We start from the raw sequence: 13,266 nt of genomic DNA, 5'->3' as shown, positions 1-13,266 counted from the left end.
CCTTGATGGTCCAGCCTGAAACGGCAACCAAGTTTTTTGCAATGTTTAAGATTGTTGATATGTATTGTTTATCTGGTGTAGGGGAAGAATAAGAGGAACCCGCGAGCACGATTGTCATAAGCTCTTCTTTAAAACCCGAAATAGTCCGATGTGGGGGTTAAATGACTCATAGGTCGAAGCAAGGTATGAATTTCTATCATTCTATTTATTACTGAGTTCTATATATTAATGTGTGTTTAGGCCCATCGAGAAGAGCCCTTCAACTTGTCACCCCATTTTATGAGCACCAGGGGGATAGCACCCATCAGAATTCCAACGAAGCCTATCAGTGTGGTTCCCCATCCAACAGGGAAACTCTCAGGGCCCATTGCATCAAACATCTGATGTGTGAATAGAGGGAAGGCTCCAGCAACAAACGCTCTGAAGACGCTGTTTCCAGCGAAGACAGAGGCAATATACTTGGGGTAAGAGCCTGACAAGTAGTTGAAGACAGTCTGGAAGATGAACACCATGCCTATGATGCACAAACCAGACGCAATAATGGGAACAATCCAGTGGATAGACTTGTTAGACGTCCAGGCGAAGAAGAACAGGGATGCTGGGAAGATTGAGGATCCAATCAAACACAGTTTCATGAACATGGCTACCGGAGGAAAGTTACCCTTCAGCACTGGACGGGTGAACTTGCTGTAGATGATAGGAAGGTACAATCCCACCCCAATAACACCTCCCACGATAAGACCGAGGTATGCTAGACCAGATTCAATGGTGTTGAAACCGTGAGTTTGACTGAAGACGATGGGGAAAGCCTCGAACCAGCTGTAGAGGGTGGAGTAGAGCAATGCAATGTACAGACCCAGAGCAAAGACAATTGGCTCAGTGAAGGTGATGAGGATTGGTCTGAGCAGAATATCGTACGCCACTGTCGTCATCTTCTTGGCAGCCCATTCTTGTCGTGCAGCCGTTGTATACTCCTTGCCTGTCAGCTTCTCCAGTCGTCTAGCTCGTCTGTAGAGAATGTTTCCTGCAGAGGTCTCAGGGAAGAAGAAAAACAGAACAGCGAGACACAGACCCGAAATCATTGTCAGCACCCAGAATGTCCATCTCCAGTTCAGAAGCTGAGCAAATATACTTCCAATAACGGGTCCAAAAACAGGTCCACAAATTCCGGCAATGGCCCAGAATGCCAGAGCGAAGGGAATGTATGCGATCTCGTAAATGTCCCCAAAGGTAGCTCCAGATATAGCCAGAGCGGGCGATGAAAAGATGCCACCAAGGAAGCGTAGCACGATCAACGAACCAATATCCTTACTGAGTGCTGTAGGGACCTGCAAAATGACGAAGATAGCCAGCGTGATGACGTAGATCCATAGCCGGCCAACAACAGGGTGTTCGGATAGAGGGGAGAAGACGACAGGTCCAAGTCCGTATCCAAAGACAAAGACTGTCATTGGAACTAGTGCTGCAGTCTCTGAAATATTGAAATCCTCCATAATCTCAGGGAGTCCTGGTGTATAGATTGATGATCCGACATAGACAGAGAAGGTAAGAATGAGGACCTGGGCTGCGCTTGTTGTCTTCTTTAAAGTTGACCAGTTTTGGGGGTTATCTGGATCGTCAGGGCCATACCATCCCACAACCAGGTCGTCGGAAAGGCTCTCTGCGTCTGGAGTGTGTCCCCTTTTTTCAATCGTTGAAGCGGCTGAGGCATCTAAAGGAGTAGTGTTGTGAATGTCTCTGTTTTCCTCCAAATCAATACCGTTGAACGCATCTTCGTATCCAATCTCTTGTTGTTCAGGTTCTGGTTCGTTCCAGAATTGAGCTGGAACCTCAAACCCTGCACGCTGCTCGGGGTAGGGAAACCATCGTCCCCCTGACACATAATTCAGAAGTTGGGCGAAGGCTGTGTCCATGGGAAAGGGTATATGTGTATAATGTGTTAGATTCCGGCAGTGGGCTGCTCAGCGATTGACACATACTTATAACCATGCTAACAGTTTCTCTGTATCTTCTTGGTTGTCAGCGTTGCGTTTGAGACGCTATGATGCGGATAATCAGGGTCGCGGGTTTAGCCTAAAACAGTGTTAAACGTACAAAGAAACTCAACAACAAAGAAAAGTATATGCGGCCAAGCTTTAAAATGAAACACAGCCGCGTAGAGTCAGGTACGAGGATTATTTAGTGGTAGTTGGAGTTGGATACACTAGCACTGGTTATACGAGCTATTTTTACTGTTAGAGCTTGATTGTTCTTAACACTAACTCCCCTAAGATGTGGCTATAGTTAATGACCCTATGATCAGTCATAGACCATTAACGATAAAGGCCAAGATACATATTTGTGGATATTTCGGTATGTCCGAGTACTTGTACTGTATTACAATCGCACTAGCTTTTACTGGCTCAATGGCACTCACTGGCTCAATGGCTCTGGCCCTAATTCTAACTCTTACTGACTGCTCTGGCCCGAGACGTGCTGCCATTCTGCTCTCGCAGTTCACAGTCTCATCTTTGCTTTCGTGTCATCATTTCACAGTCCCATTGGTGCTGGCGTAGCTTAACATATCGAAGTCTCTTCGACTGCTGCAGCCATCTAGTGTAGAGCTCTGGGCGTCTATTGTCCATCATTGCAAACTCATGGACAATGTTTTGTGCCCGTAATAGCTGTTTCAAGGAGACAGACCTTCAGAAGGCGAGCTAGGCTTTTCTCGTCAACATCCTGCGTCCTAATGCTTGTACTGAGGGGTTTCTTTTCACTCGGTGGCTTTGCTTGCACTCCCTCCACGTCTTAGCTACTGACTTATGCCTGTTTCTTCACCCCCAGAAAGGCTCCACATCGCAGGGGTTTTTTTCGGTCTCAACAGTTGTGTCATAGCAGGTGCTTTTAAGCCCCCATTCGGCAGCTTCTGGAATATGACCCTGCGACAGGACCATTTAGTAAAGCAGACCCCAAACTGTAGCTCATGCTGGTTGTTTCACCCCTCGTTGCGACCCATCTGAGAAACGGAGCGCGTAAGTATTTGCAAGTCATAGCTCTGTCCCATAGATTCATGAAGGGAGGTGCACTGATGCAACTTGGCAGCTCGAGAAAACTCTAGCTAAGTCATGGTAGGAGTCTCGAATTGACGTTACAAAAGTGGATGGCAAGGGGGTTTATATATTTTTCAGAGGTGGAAGACTGGGATTAAGCATTAAGCTTGCAGGTTTGACAAGCATGTCTGATGTGCACTGAACATACTGGGAGAAAAAAAAATGTTCATTGACGTGTCCATTTGTCAGTTGAAGTGTATATTATTTGCTAAAAAATGTAACTATATTCTCCCTTCCTAGATTTACAACTTTTTTGGTTTCCATTTCAATATATTACCAGCTTTAGAAAGCGTTTCAATTTTACGGATGTGGTTGGATTGGGTTAGAGTTCTAGTAATGGGGTGGTAGAAATAATTGATGGAAATCCCTATCCCTTCTCAGAGGAAGAATGGCAACAAAATGGAACAAAAGTATCAGAAAATATTGTAATTTTGGGGGCGAAGATATAGTACCTGTAAGTTTGGTGCTCTAATACAATCTCGTCGGCCCGAAATCACAGTCGTTTTTTTAAGACCCTATGCATAAGGTTTCAAATAGGTCAGACACAACGACTGCTGTTTGTGGGGACCTTCCTCTCAGCAATATGATGGTATAATCTGAGCATACAATAATTGAAATACTATATAAGCAATACATGGGACTTTCGGATTGAGTGGCTCAATTTTGGACGTGCGGCTTGAAGAACAGAAGGAGCTGTTTCAGTGTCGACGGCGAAATCAGTGGTTCACGTTTGGGTGGTTCTTCAATGGAGTATTGAATACAGTAGATTGTTTGAAGGCTTAGAGTAACTAGGGTATTGGAAGAAGGTCTAGGAGAGGCGAATGACAACCTGACTTATCATCCGAAGAAGATGTCACGCCAGCCATATATTCTACGTATCGAAGCAGCCATTTCGCGGTGTACTGCCGACGCCGAGTCATCGATAGCGAGACGAGGGTTACAAATGGGAGCGCCTTCGGGCGTTCTCCCCTAACCCTCCACACTGCCACCGACGACATAATCCACCCATTTCACCCGTCTTGAAACACGGACCAAGGAGTCTAATGGATATGTGAGTGTTAGGGTGGCAAACCCCAGCGCGCAATGAAAGTGAATGGATTCGTTCAGAATCGACCGAACTTGATTATTATGACAGTTTTGAGTAAACACATCCATTGGGACCCGAAAGATGGTGAACTATGCCTGGATAGGGTGAAGTCAGAGGAAACTCTGATGGACAGCCGGTCTCTTGGTGTTAACGCCGACACTATGGTTGATATCCTACAAGTTGCAAATGAACATGAAGTGGAGACGCCACAGTCCAGGCTCGGAAATTAAATGAGGCGCATTGACTGCTTTGTTGGAGAGTCACGCTGGTATTGAGTGCTTTCGGTGTACACCCCGATGCATCACTAATAACACCACTAATAACAACTATCGCACTCACTCAGTCAGCGCAACCGCTCCATGTCTTCACAATGGTGTTTCTCATATGTCAACAAGACATTGGTGAGGTACCAGTAAAGTGCATCCCTTAAAATTTTCTCTTCTTTCCTTACTCTTACTACCATTTTTTTCGTAGTCCCCACAACTGTGGCTGACCCCACTCTTCGCTTATAAAGTTATCGTGTGTGAGCTGACAAATGCAGTGATGCCATCTGAGGGGATCAGACGAAATGGAAGTCTAAGCCACAGGGAATATGTCGGTATATATAAGCAAATGGTGGCTAAATGATGGATTAAATTCTTCTAGACCCTGAAGCCCATCCTGTTACCTCAGCAACTGACCTGGTACCATTCACATCAATTGACCGCAACCACTATGGCCATCACCCTCTACACTTTTCCCACTCCCAACGGACACAAGATATCCATCGCTCTGGAGCTGCTTGGACTGCCCTACAAAGTCGAGACTGTGGACATCAAGAATGGTGAACAACACACTCCCGAGTTTCGAAAGGTGTCGCTCAATGGAAGAATCCCTGCAATCACGGATACCGAGGGGCCTGGTACTGATTCAGGAGAACCCTTTGCTCTGTTCGAGTCAGGAGCCATTCTCCAGTATCTGGCTGAAAAGTACGACAAGAAGCAAAAAATTTCGTATCCCCAGGGATCTGTGGAGTACTTCAAGACTCTGGAATGGCTCTTCTTCCAAAACGCAGGCGTCGGACCTATGCAGGGCCAGGCAAACCATTTCCGATTCGCCGCTCCTGAGAAGATTGAATACGGAGTGACCCGATACACTAATGAGACCAAAAGACTCTACGGAGTTCTTAACACCCGACTGGAGCGGAACGGAACCGGTTTCCTGGTTGGAGATCACATCTCTATCGCGGATATCTCTCTTGTGGGTTGGGTCCAGCGATCTGGCCCTCTGGAGATTGATCTTGCTGGTGACTTCCCGCTTCTCGAAAAGTGGCTCAACAAGCTCATCTCCATTCCCGAGGTGAAAAAAGGCTTCAACGTTCCCATTGAGTATGCACACTACACAGAATCTCAGAAACAGTTGTAAACAACACACGAGGTCTCATCAGGCCCTTTAACTAGTTAATATATAACAGTAACATATAAGTAGCCCTCTTGCAGATAGCAAATTGCTGCAACATGACCAGAGCATCGATAGCATGGTAATCTGAGACGCCCTCCACGCAATGAGATCCACATGAAAACTACTTGTATGGCTTGTGTTGTCTTTTCTCTTGGTGCTCATCATCACATGACCTCTCGGTCCAGAACTAGTGTACGCTTGCTGGAATGTTCTGAATCACGTGACCGATCAACCACCGTCGGTTGCTTCGTTTTTGCCGTCTTTTTCCGTGCCGCTTCGGAAAATCTAGGAATGTATTTCTGTAACTCTACTCCTATGGTTGAGGTAGGCAACTAAGCCTGTTGACGAAGCTTGTTGGAAAATTTTGTAATGGGAAGAGACAAACGTAAACGTCATGGTTGCCCGGAACATCTTGTGCCGACTGTGACCCTTGTACAAGTAGTAATAGGCTCATGTTTCTGTCTTTGTTCAAGGAAGAATAGACGGAAAGTATTACCTTTATGATGCTAGCAGCTGAAACGCTGACGCATTGGGCCCTGCTACCTCCATGAATAATCCGTGAAGCTGAGACAGTTGGAAGTGGGGGTGTATTTGAGGGACTTTTACTGAGCCTGTGTTGTTGTTTTTTGTCATGTTCGTAATGTCGCGTTTGAGATGGACTTCTAGTTAGCCACACTGGGCGCCTAACCCCACACATCAGTGCCGTGCCCTTTAAGCACACCTCCATGACGTCATCTAAAGGTCAGTTTGCCTCTCAGTTCTCACCACCTCTGTATAGGGACAATTGTATGGAGCATAGGGTTACGGAGGCCGCGTTCCAAGGTGGAACGACAAAAATATGCAAGGACGGCAACCTTGTCGGGTCGGAGATATCTCTGGACCGTGTGTACTGATACGTCATGGATGAGATAATAGTCTGAAAGATTGCAACTGACCGTGGAACTACTAGAATCTCTACGAGTACTCGTACTTGTACAAGCATGTGATTTAGGCGTTAGTCTTTGCTCCATTAGGTTGTATGTACATACTCGTAGTGGTGCGGGGCGTGTTTACAGTATTCAGCCCTTCTGTTGGAACTGTCCAGTTTCAGTAAATTAAACGGTAACTTTTAGTGCCACTGCAGCTGCCGCAGCAGCAGGGAAAAGCAAGCCGGTGTAAAATAACTCGTAGGTGATTCACGGACTTGTTTATGGGGCAACGCGAAATGCATGTGTTCCAATGCACAGACCCAAGAGTGTGCTGCCTTCTCTCTGTCCGGTCATGTAAACACGGTCGTATGATTTGCAAGTTAAAGAAAGAGTCAAATGTAGACGACCAGGTTCGGTGTACAGCAAACTCAACCGGCCGCGGTGGTACTGTTACGGAGAAGTTCACAGCAAGGGTCTCAACGGTATATACCCCGCCAGTCAATCATGTATGTACCCATCCGATGAGTGTTTCAGAGCGGGAGCGCATCTAGTTTGGGAAAATGGCTCGATCGAAATGGATCTGGTAGACTTACCCCACAATCGTGAAAATATTTATAACCCTCCCATGCGTCTTACCGGTAAAACGACGGAATTATATAGCTAGAAGCCCTTAGAGAGTGCACACCACCCTTTCTTTCTAACTTTTGGGCGTTTGGAATGTCTGCTGGGAGTGTGTAGAGATCGTCGATTTCCCGTTTCCGTAATACTATGAGATGAATGATCAGCTGTCAAGCACCAGTTTTTCAGAGCACTCTCACATTCTGTCCCATTTTCTCACGATGCCGTTGAACAGTGCATTTGCGCCAAGTCGGTTAAGTGCATATAATCGGTGCAGGACGTTTAGATTGTTTTCCACGGTATTCCGCATTAGGACTTCCGTCTTTTCACATCACTAAACATGGCCCAAAAAGTCACCTACAAGTAGGGAGTCGGCTAAGAATGAGGGTGAATGTGCTTCCAAATTGACGTCACTTTAATAAGCTACATCTATCGTCTCCCTCCGGCTCACGTGAATTATGACGTCACAACAACACTCGCTATTTTAACCTTACGCTTCTATTATTAGTAAAAGACGCCACGAGCTTGGTTTCGTGTTTTCTACCGTGTACTCCTGTCGTACTCCTGGGACGCTGGAATACGCCCCCTTGAGACCCAAATGGGGTCCTTCCATTTTCCCTCTGTGCGAGAGTGTCGTCATTTCACATAGCTGGATCTGCACATCTGAAATTTAGACTGCGACAGACTACAGCCATGGTTGCTGCGGAGACAGAAAGAGGAAGCCGCTCGGGTCAAGCTCCCAAACCAAAACCTCTTTAACGCGCCGTGAATTGGGACTTCAGCCGTGACTGTGGGGTAGAGACAGACACCTCTGTAGCGCCTTGTGGTTCAGCATAGTCACATGTTGTAGGAGGTTGAGATATTATCTGCAGAGAAGCCAATCACGTCCAAGACAATCCGATACTGTCTATAAATCCCCTTGGCATGCAGATATCACGGGTCAGATCTACGATTAGACCTCGGATGTCCCTTGTTGTGTGTCACTTTAGACTTGGCCTTACTAAAAGTCTTTGTTATACAACTGCCCCTGACGTCCCTGACATTGCTGTCTCGCACCAACAAGGCAGTTGTGATCCTTGGCATCGGATTAATCATGTTGCGGCTTTTTTAAATCACTGACTAGTGTAACGGGGTACAGCTTTTTACAGGTGGAAATTATGACCAAAACACACGAGTCAGATGTGGACCCATCGAGCGTGTCTCCTCCGCGGATTAAAATTAGTGCTTCACTCTCCTTTCCATGCTGACGTAAATACAAAACGGAAGTGCAAAAAAAAAAAGCCGCTGGATGCGCAAATAAGGCAAGCAAGCGAGAAAGAGAAGAAAAGTAAAGGGAAAAGCCGAGGTGGTGGGGAACCGGTGTTAGAGTGGGCGAAGGAGGAAACCCGACTTTTCGCGTGTCATATTGGGTTTTATAAATTCCTAGCCAAGTCTTGGTAGTATTCCTTCTAATCCACGCGTGTTGTACTACCCGACACCCCTGAAAATTAGTGCGATGGATTGCTCACCAGAATAGACTCTCACAAACAAACTTCTGGGTCATCTCTGTCGGCATGGAGCAATAAGAAAAAAAACCCAGAGTTACTGCACTTGTATCACAATAGACTTAGGTATGATACTTTTTTGGTTACACAGAGGCGTCTTCGCACTATCTGAGTATCGTATATATATACGGGGACAGGTCCCCAGAAGCCGGTCACTATTTCTCACAGCCCGACTCACAATGTTATTTTCCAAAGCGTCAGGTACAAAGTACTTTGGACTGAAAGGCAAGACTCTTCAGCGAGCCATCGGAGGCATCGCCGGTCTTGGTTTCTTCCTATTCGGATACGATCAAGGTGTTATGGGCGGTCTGCTCAACTTGAAGACTTTCCGAGAGCAGTTCGAGACCATTAACACTGTCGATGACACTTCTCTTCATACTGCTACCATTCAAGGTACCGCTATTGCCGTTTACGAGCTGGGATGTATGGTTGGAGCTCTTTCCACCATTTACCTCGGAGACAAGCTGGGACGACGAAAAGTCATTTATTTTGGAACTTGGATTATCATCATTGGTGCTATTATTCAGACTGCTTCTTACCATCTTGGTCAACTTATTGTTGGCCGAGTTGTCGCAGGTATTGGTAACGGTCTCATTACAGCCACTGTACCCATGTGGCAATCTGAGTGTGCACGTCCCGAAGATCGTGGTCTCATGGTCATGATTGAAGGATGTCTGATTTCCGGAGGTATTGCTCTTTCTTATTGGCTTGATTTCGCCTTCTTCTTTGTCAAGGTCGGTTCTATGGACTGGCGTTTCCCTGTTGCTTTCCAGATTCTTATTGCTCTGATTATCGTCGCCTTTGTGCTCGAGTTCCCTGAGTCTCCTCGATGGCTGGTCAAGGTCGGTCGAGAGGAGGACGCACGAGAGGTTTGGGCTGCTCTGGAGAACTGTGGTCCCAACGACGATTATATCAACTACGAGATCCACGAGGTCAAGAAGAATCTGGCTGCAGAGGAGCAAATGACTTCCTGGCAGACTTTCAAGCTCATTTTCACCTATGGAGAGCGAAAGCATTTCCACCGAGCTTGTCTCGCTTTCTGGAACCAGGCCATGCAACAGCTGACCGGTATCAACCTGATTACTTACTACGCCGCCAAGATTTACCAGGACTCTCTCCATATGGACGATGTTGTCTCTCGAGCTCTTGCTGCAGCTAACGGTACCGAGTACTTCATGGCTTCATTCATTCCCTTCTGGTCTATTGAAAGATTCGGACGAAGAAAGCTCATGCTTTTCGGTGCTGTTGGACAGGCTTGCACCATGGGTATTCTTACAGGTACCGCATGGGCCGCTGACCCCAACAACAAGGACAATCGAGCCGCTGGTATTGCTGCTTGTGTCTTCCTCTTCGTTTTCAACTCCTTCTTCGCCATTGGATGGCTGGGTATGACCTGGCTGTATCCCGCCGAGATTACTTCACTGGAGGTTCGAGCCCCCGTGTCCGGTATCTCTACCGCCTCCAACTGGCTGTTCAACTTCACAGTCGTCATGATTTGTCCTGTCGGCTTCAACTCCATCCAGTCGTACACCTATACCATTTTCGCAGCCATCAACGCCTGCATGGTCCCAGTCATTTACTTCCTGTACCCTGAGACTGCTGGCCGGTCGCTCGAGGAGATCGACGAGATTTTCAAGGAGTCTAACCCCAAGACCCCCTGGGACGTGGTTGGCATTGCTGCTCGAATGCCCAAGCGAGACCATTACAACTACGACATCGAGTCTCGAGGCAACTCCATGGGCGAACAATACCCCGAGGGCGAGCCCAAGCCCGAACATGAGGAGGTCCCTGAGGGATATACATCTGAGACTGCCGGAGAGAACTCCAACAGCTCCGTTGAGTACCCCGACACCACCACTCATCAATAATTGCATTCTCTTTTTAATACATAGCATAATATACAAGTACGAGTTCAGACGAAAAGTGGCAGTCTATGGTTGTACAGCATGTAGAATTGGTAAGACATGTGATGTGACATACGTTTTATCAACGCCACTTGAGGTGTTGACATAACCCCACCCAGATTGATTTTTCAATACAAATCAACGCCTCTTAGGTGGACTTGCGTTTGTCTCTACCAGTAGCTACTGTACTGTGTCAAGCTAAAGACAGTTACGCTAAGCCCGGTTACTCGAAACGGATGCGATTGTAGAACTGAAAGTGCAAAAAGCACACCACTGTGGTTTCTTGTTTCGGGCCAAGCGGCTACGTTTGGGTTATCTCCGAGAATCGTCCGTATAGTGGCGACTGTTGGTGAGTGAGTGGCTGAATCAACCAAATAGTTTGTGCGCAGTGTCGAAATTCATTCATATTCGGTCTCTTCTTAACAGCGGTATTATCTCTCTCAGCACAGAGTAGTACATACAGTATCTCCGATCGTACAGACCATCTGCATCTCTCTCGCTCTCCCTACAGTACGCTTTTCGGGTGCGCTAAAGTCCGTCCACCAGTATTTTTGGTTACACACACTTTCTCTGCAATAAATGACTCAAGTGATAACTATGCTTACCAACAGGAGCAACACAAGAGCTATCGAGCAATGTATAAATGAGGTGTGCATCATAATCGAGACTGATCGGCAGCCATAACTGTGTTACGCCCAGGGTGGTATTTTCGAGGTCTCAACAGTCAGACAGGTGAGTATATGGTGCAAAACATCAAGTATACTGTATGTGATTCTGGGTTACAGTACTTCACTTACTGCTTGCGTGAGTGCTGTAGATATTGGCAAAGATAGGCAGGGTCGTATTCTTGACGAGATTTGCACCTCGTTTTACAGTAACTTCGATCTAGGAGCTTACGTTTGTTTGCGATCGGAACGACTTTGACAAGTGCATGTTGGGGAGGCGAGTGGGGACGCTGTTGTGCCATCATTACTATTTTTACATTTCCAGATCTGAGCGTTTTTAATTTTTTGTGATTTTCGTATGTTTGAATGTCGCCAAATAGGATATGTAGATATGGCACATCGATCTGCCAAGAATGCCGAGGCACGGCAGCTATTTGTAGCCTTCTGGGACCCTAATCAGCGTATGTAATGGCTCAAATGGACCCATATTAAACATAAACTGACTTTGAATAGTGCGATTTGTTCGCTACTCATGTGGGATGGACACGAGAGATACGAGATGTGAAAACATCGTAGTGGCAGAAAGTGAAAGTATCGACATGAGGTGTATAATAATAGGTACTATTGGTTGTATAGCAGGTATAAATGGTGGTCCAGCTGTTAACTATTCATTAGAAGGGAGTTTGTGTATCTCGATGTGGTGAATGAGACACCACGGACCCACTCTTGATTCATTTGTCACAACCATTTGGGACATCATCTCCGCTTAAGTCCGGGATGACATTGGGTCCAGAAAAAAAACAGCTCCCACGGCTCTTGGGACTGTCTAAGAGTTACCCCATCAGTAGATTATATTCATCTTTTGTCTGAAAAAAATGACAGAGATAATCTATATTTCAGCAGCCGATGTCAGTTCCCTTACGTGGTGGTGTGTCGCTACTGGATGAGGGGTCTGCATTGTTGTAAGAGCTGCTCGTCACATGGAAAGGAAGTATGGGAAGTCATTCATCCTTCTGTTCGATTTCTTCAATACGTACAAGAGATCGATCAAGTCGTGTCAAGTTGCTATCGTCCTGGATGAAGTTGTGGGTTTAATCTGGAAGCATTCTGATGATGGACAGTCGAAAAGTTCAAGTATTGAGTAATGCTTTGACAATATGTGGATCACAATCTGTGGATGCCCGTCATGTTTGTGGAAAAATGACTTATCATTTTCCTGCGACTTCAGCATGATATGACCACTCTCAAGGGAAACATTTCAACCTTTGCTCATGCTATACCAAGTCCAAACAGCACACATACCAAGAGAACGGTGAAAGTGTCGCTTTGGAGTACAAGTACCACTCATTGACTTTTTCATGCCTGTAGTTGTACAATGCTCCAGCAAGTGAGATAGTTCCCTCTAGTACTTACACTGACCCACGAAGCCCGTTATTCGTCAGGATTGTGACCTTTTCACACCGCACATTCCAACTACTTCCGGACAAGAAGGCGACTGGTCAGTATGCCCCAAAAGACCATTCCACAAAATACCAGTATATAGGGAGAAGCCCATGAAACACATCCATTCTCTCCATCTCCATGTATTATTCAGTCCCCAACTCGCAGAAAAAAATTACAGTCACGTGTTCCCAATGTGGACATACATTCGATCCCATGGGCTTCAACCGCCACTTTCGCACCTCTGGATGCAAGAAGCCCCACATCACCATTGTCAACAGAGCAACGGTAGAAGCCCGAATGATGGCCGATAGATACGAATTTCATTAGTAATGAACTTGAATAGTGTATCTGCGTGGCGGGCCTTATACCTGTGCTTTTATTCCACAATGTTCAGTGAGATATTAACCTGCAGTACATCCGCGGTTAAATAAGTTTAGTTGGGAGTACTTGTTGTATGTCAACAGACGACCTACTGACTCTGTATTGTAGGGCAACAGTTCGCACAAGTAGACGTTTAGCACATTAATCTTCGAAGTAATGCTTTATCACGTGACATAATCTGCAAAAA

General features: G+C 46.2%; 5 protein-coding genes across 5 annotated transcripts; 4 read left to right on the top strand and 1 right to left on the bottom strand.

The window, feature by feature from the left end:
* Nucleotides 1-236: 236 nt before the first annotated feature.
* Nucleotides 237-1,913, bottom strand: YALI1_F32910g (uncharacterized protein; the record flags this gene model as incomplete). The annotated part of the gene is made up of 1 exon (XM_505874.3): nucleotides 237-1,913. The coding sequence occupies one exon, from the start codon at nucleotides 1,911-1,913 to the stop codon at nucleotides 237-239; it is 1,677 nt and encodes a 558-aa protein (XP_505874.3).
* An 815-nt stretch (nucleotides 1,914-2,728) lies between these two features.
* On the top strand, nucleotides 2,729-2,999 carry YALI1_F32901g (uncharacterized protein; the record flags this gene model as incomplete). The annotated part of the gene is made up of 2 exons (XM_068283476.1): nucleotides 2,729-2,784; nucleotides 2,828-2,999. The coding sequence occupies 2 exons, from the start codon at nucleotides 2,729-2,731 to the stop codon at nucleotides 2,997-2,999; spliced, it is 228 nt and encodes a 75-aa protein (XP_068139577.1).
* Nucleotides 3,000-4,890: 1,891 nt separating this feature from the next.
* On the top strand, nucleotides 4,891-5,580 carry YALI1_F32880g (uncharacterized protein; the record flags this gene model as incomplete). The annotated part of the gene is made up of 1 exon (XM_505873.3): nucleotides 4,891-5,580. The coding sequence occupies one exon, from the start codon at nucleotides 4,891-4,893 to the stop codon at nucleotides 5,578-5,580; it is 690 nt and encodes a 229-aa protein (XP_505873.1).
* Nucleotides 5,581-8,754: 3,174 nt separating this feature from the next.
* Nucleotides 8,755-10,554, top strand: YALI1_F32841g (uncharacterized protein; the record flags this gene model as incomplete). Its single annotated transcript, XM_505872.3, has 1 exon — nucleotides 8,755-10,554. The coding sequence occupies one exon, from the start codon at nucleotides 8,755-8,757 to the stop codon at nucleotides 10,552-10,554; it is 1,800 nt and encodes a 599-aa protein (XP_505872.3).
* A 615-nt stretch (nucleotides 10,555-11,169) lies between these two features.
* On the top strand, nucleotides 11,170-11,514 carry YALI1_F32816g (uncharacterized protein; the record flags this gene model as incomplete). Its single annotated transcript, XM_068283475.1, has 2 exons — nucleotides 11,170-11,238; nucleotides 11,290-11,514. 2 exons carry the CDS (start codon nucleotides 11,170-11,172, stop codon nucleotides 11,512-11,514), a joined length of 294 nt encoding a protein of 97 aa, XP_068139576.1.
* Nucleotides 11,515-13,266: the final 1,752 nt, after the last annotated feature.

Source organism: Yarrowia lipolytica, chromosome 1F (assembly GCF_001761485.1).
Source record: "Yarrowia lipolytica chromosome 1F, complete sequence".
In the NCBI taxonomy this organism is placed as follows: domain Eukaryota; kingdom Fungi; phylum Ascomycota; class Dipodascomycetes; order Dipodascales; genus Yarrowia; species Yarrowia lipolytica.
The sequence above is the reverse complement of the archived record's forward strand: the minus strand, read 5'-3'. Positions and strand labels throughout refer to the sequence as shown.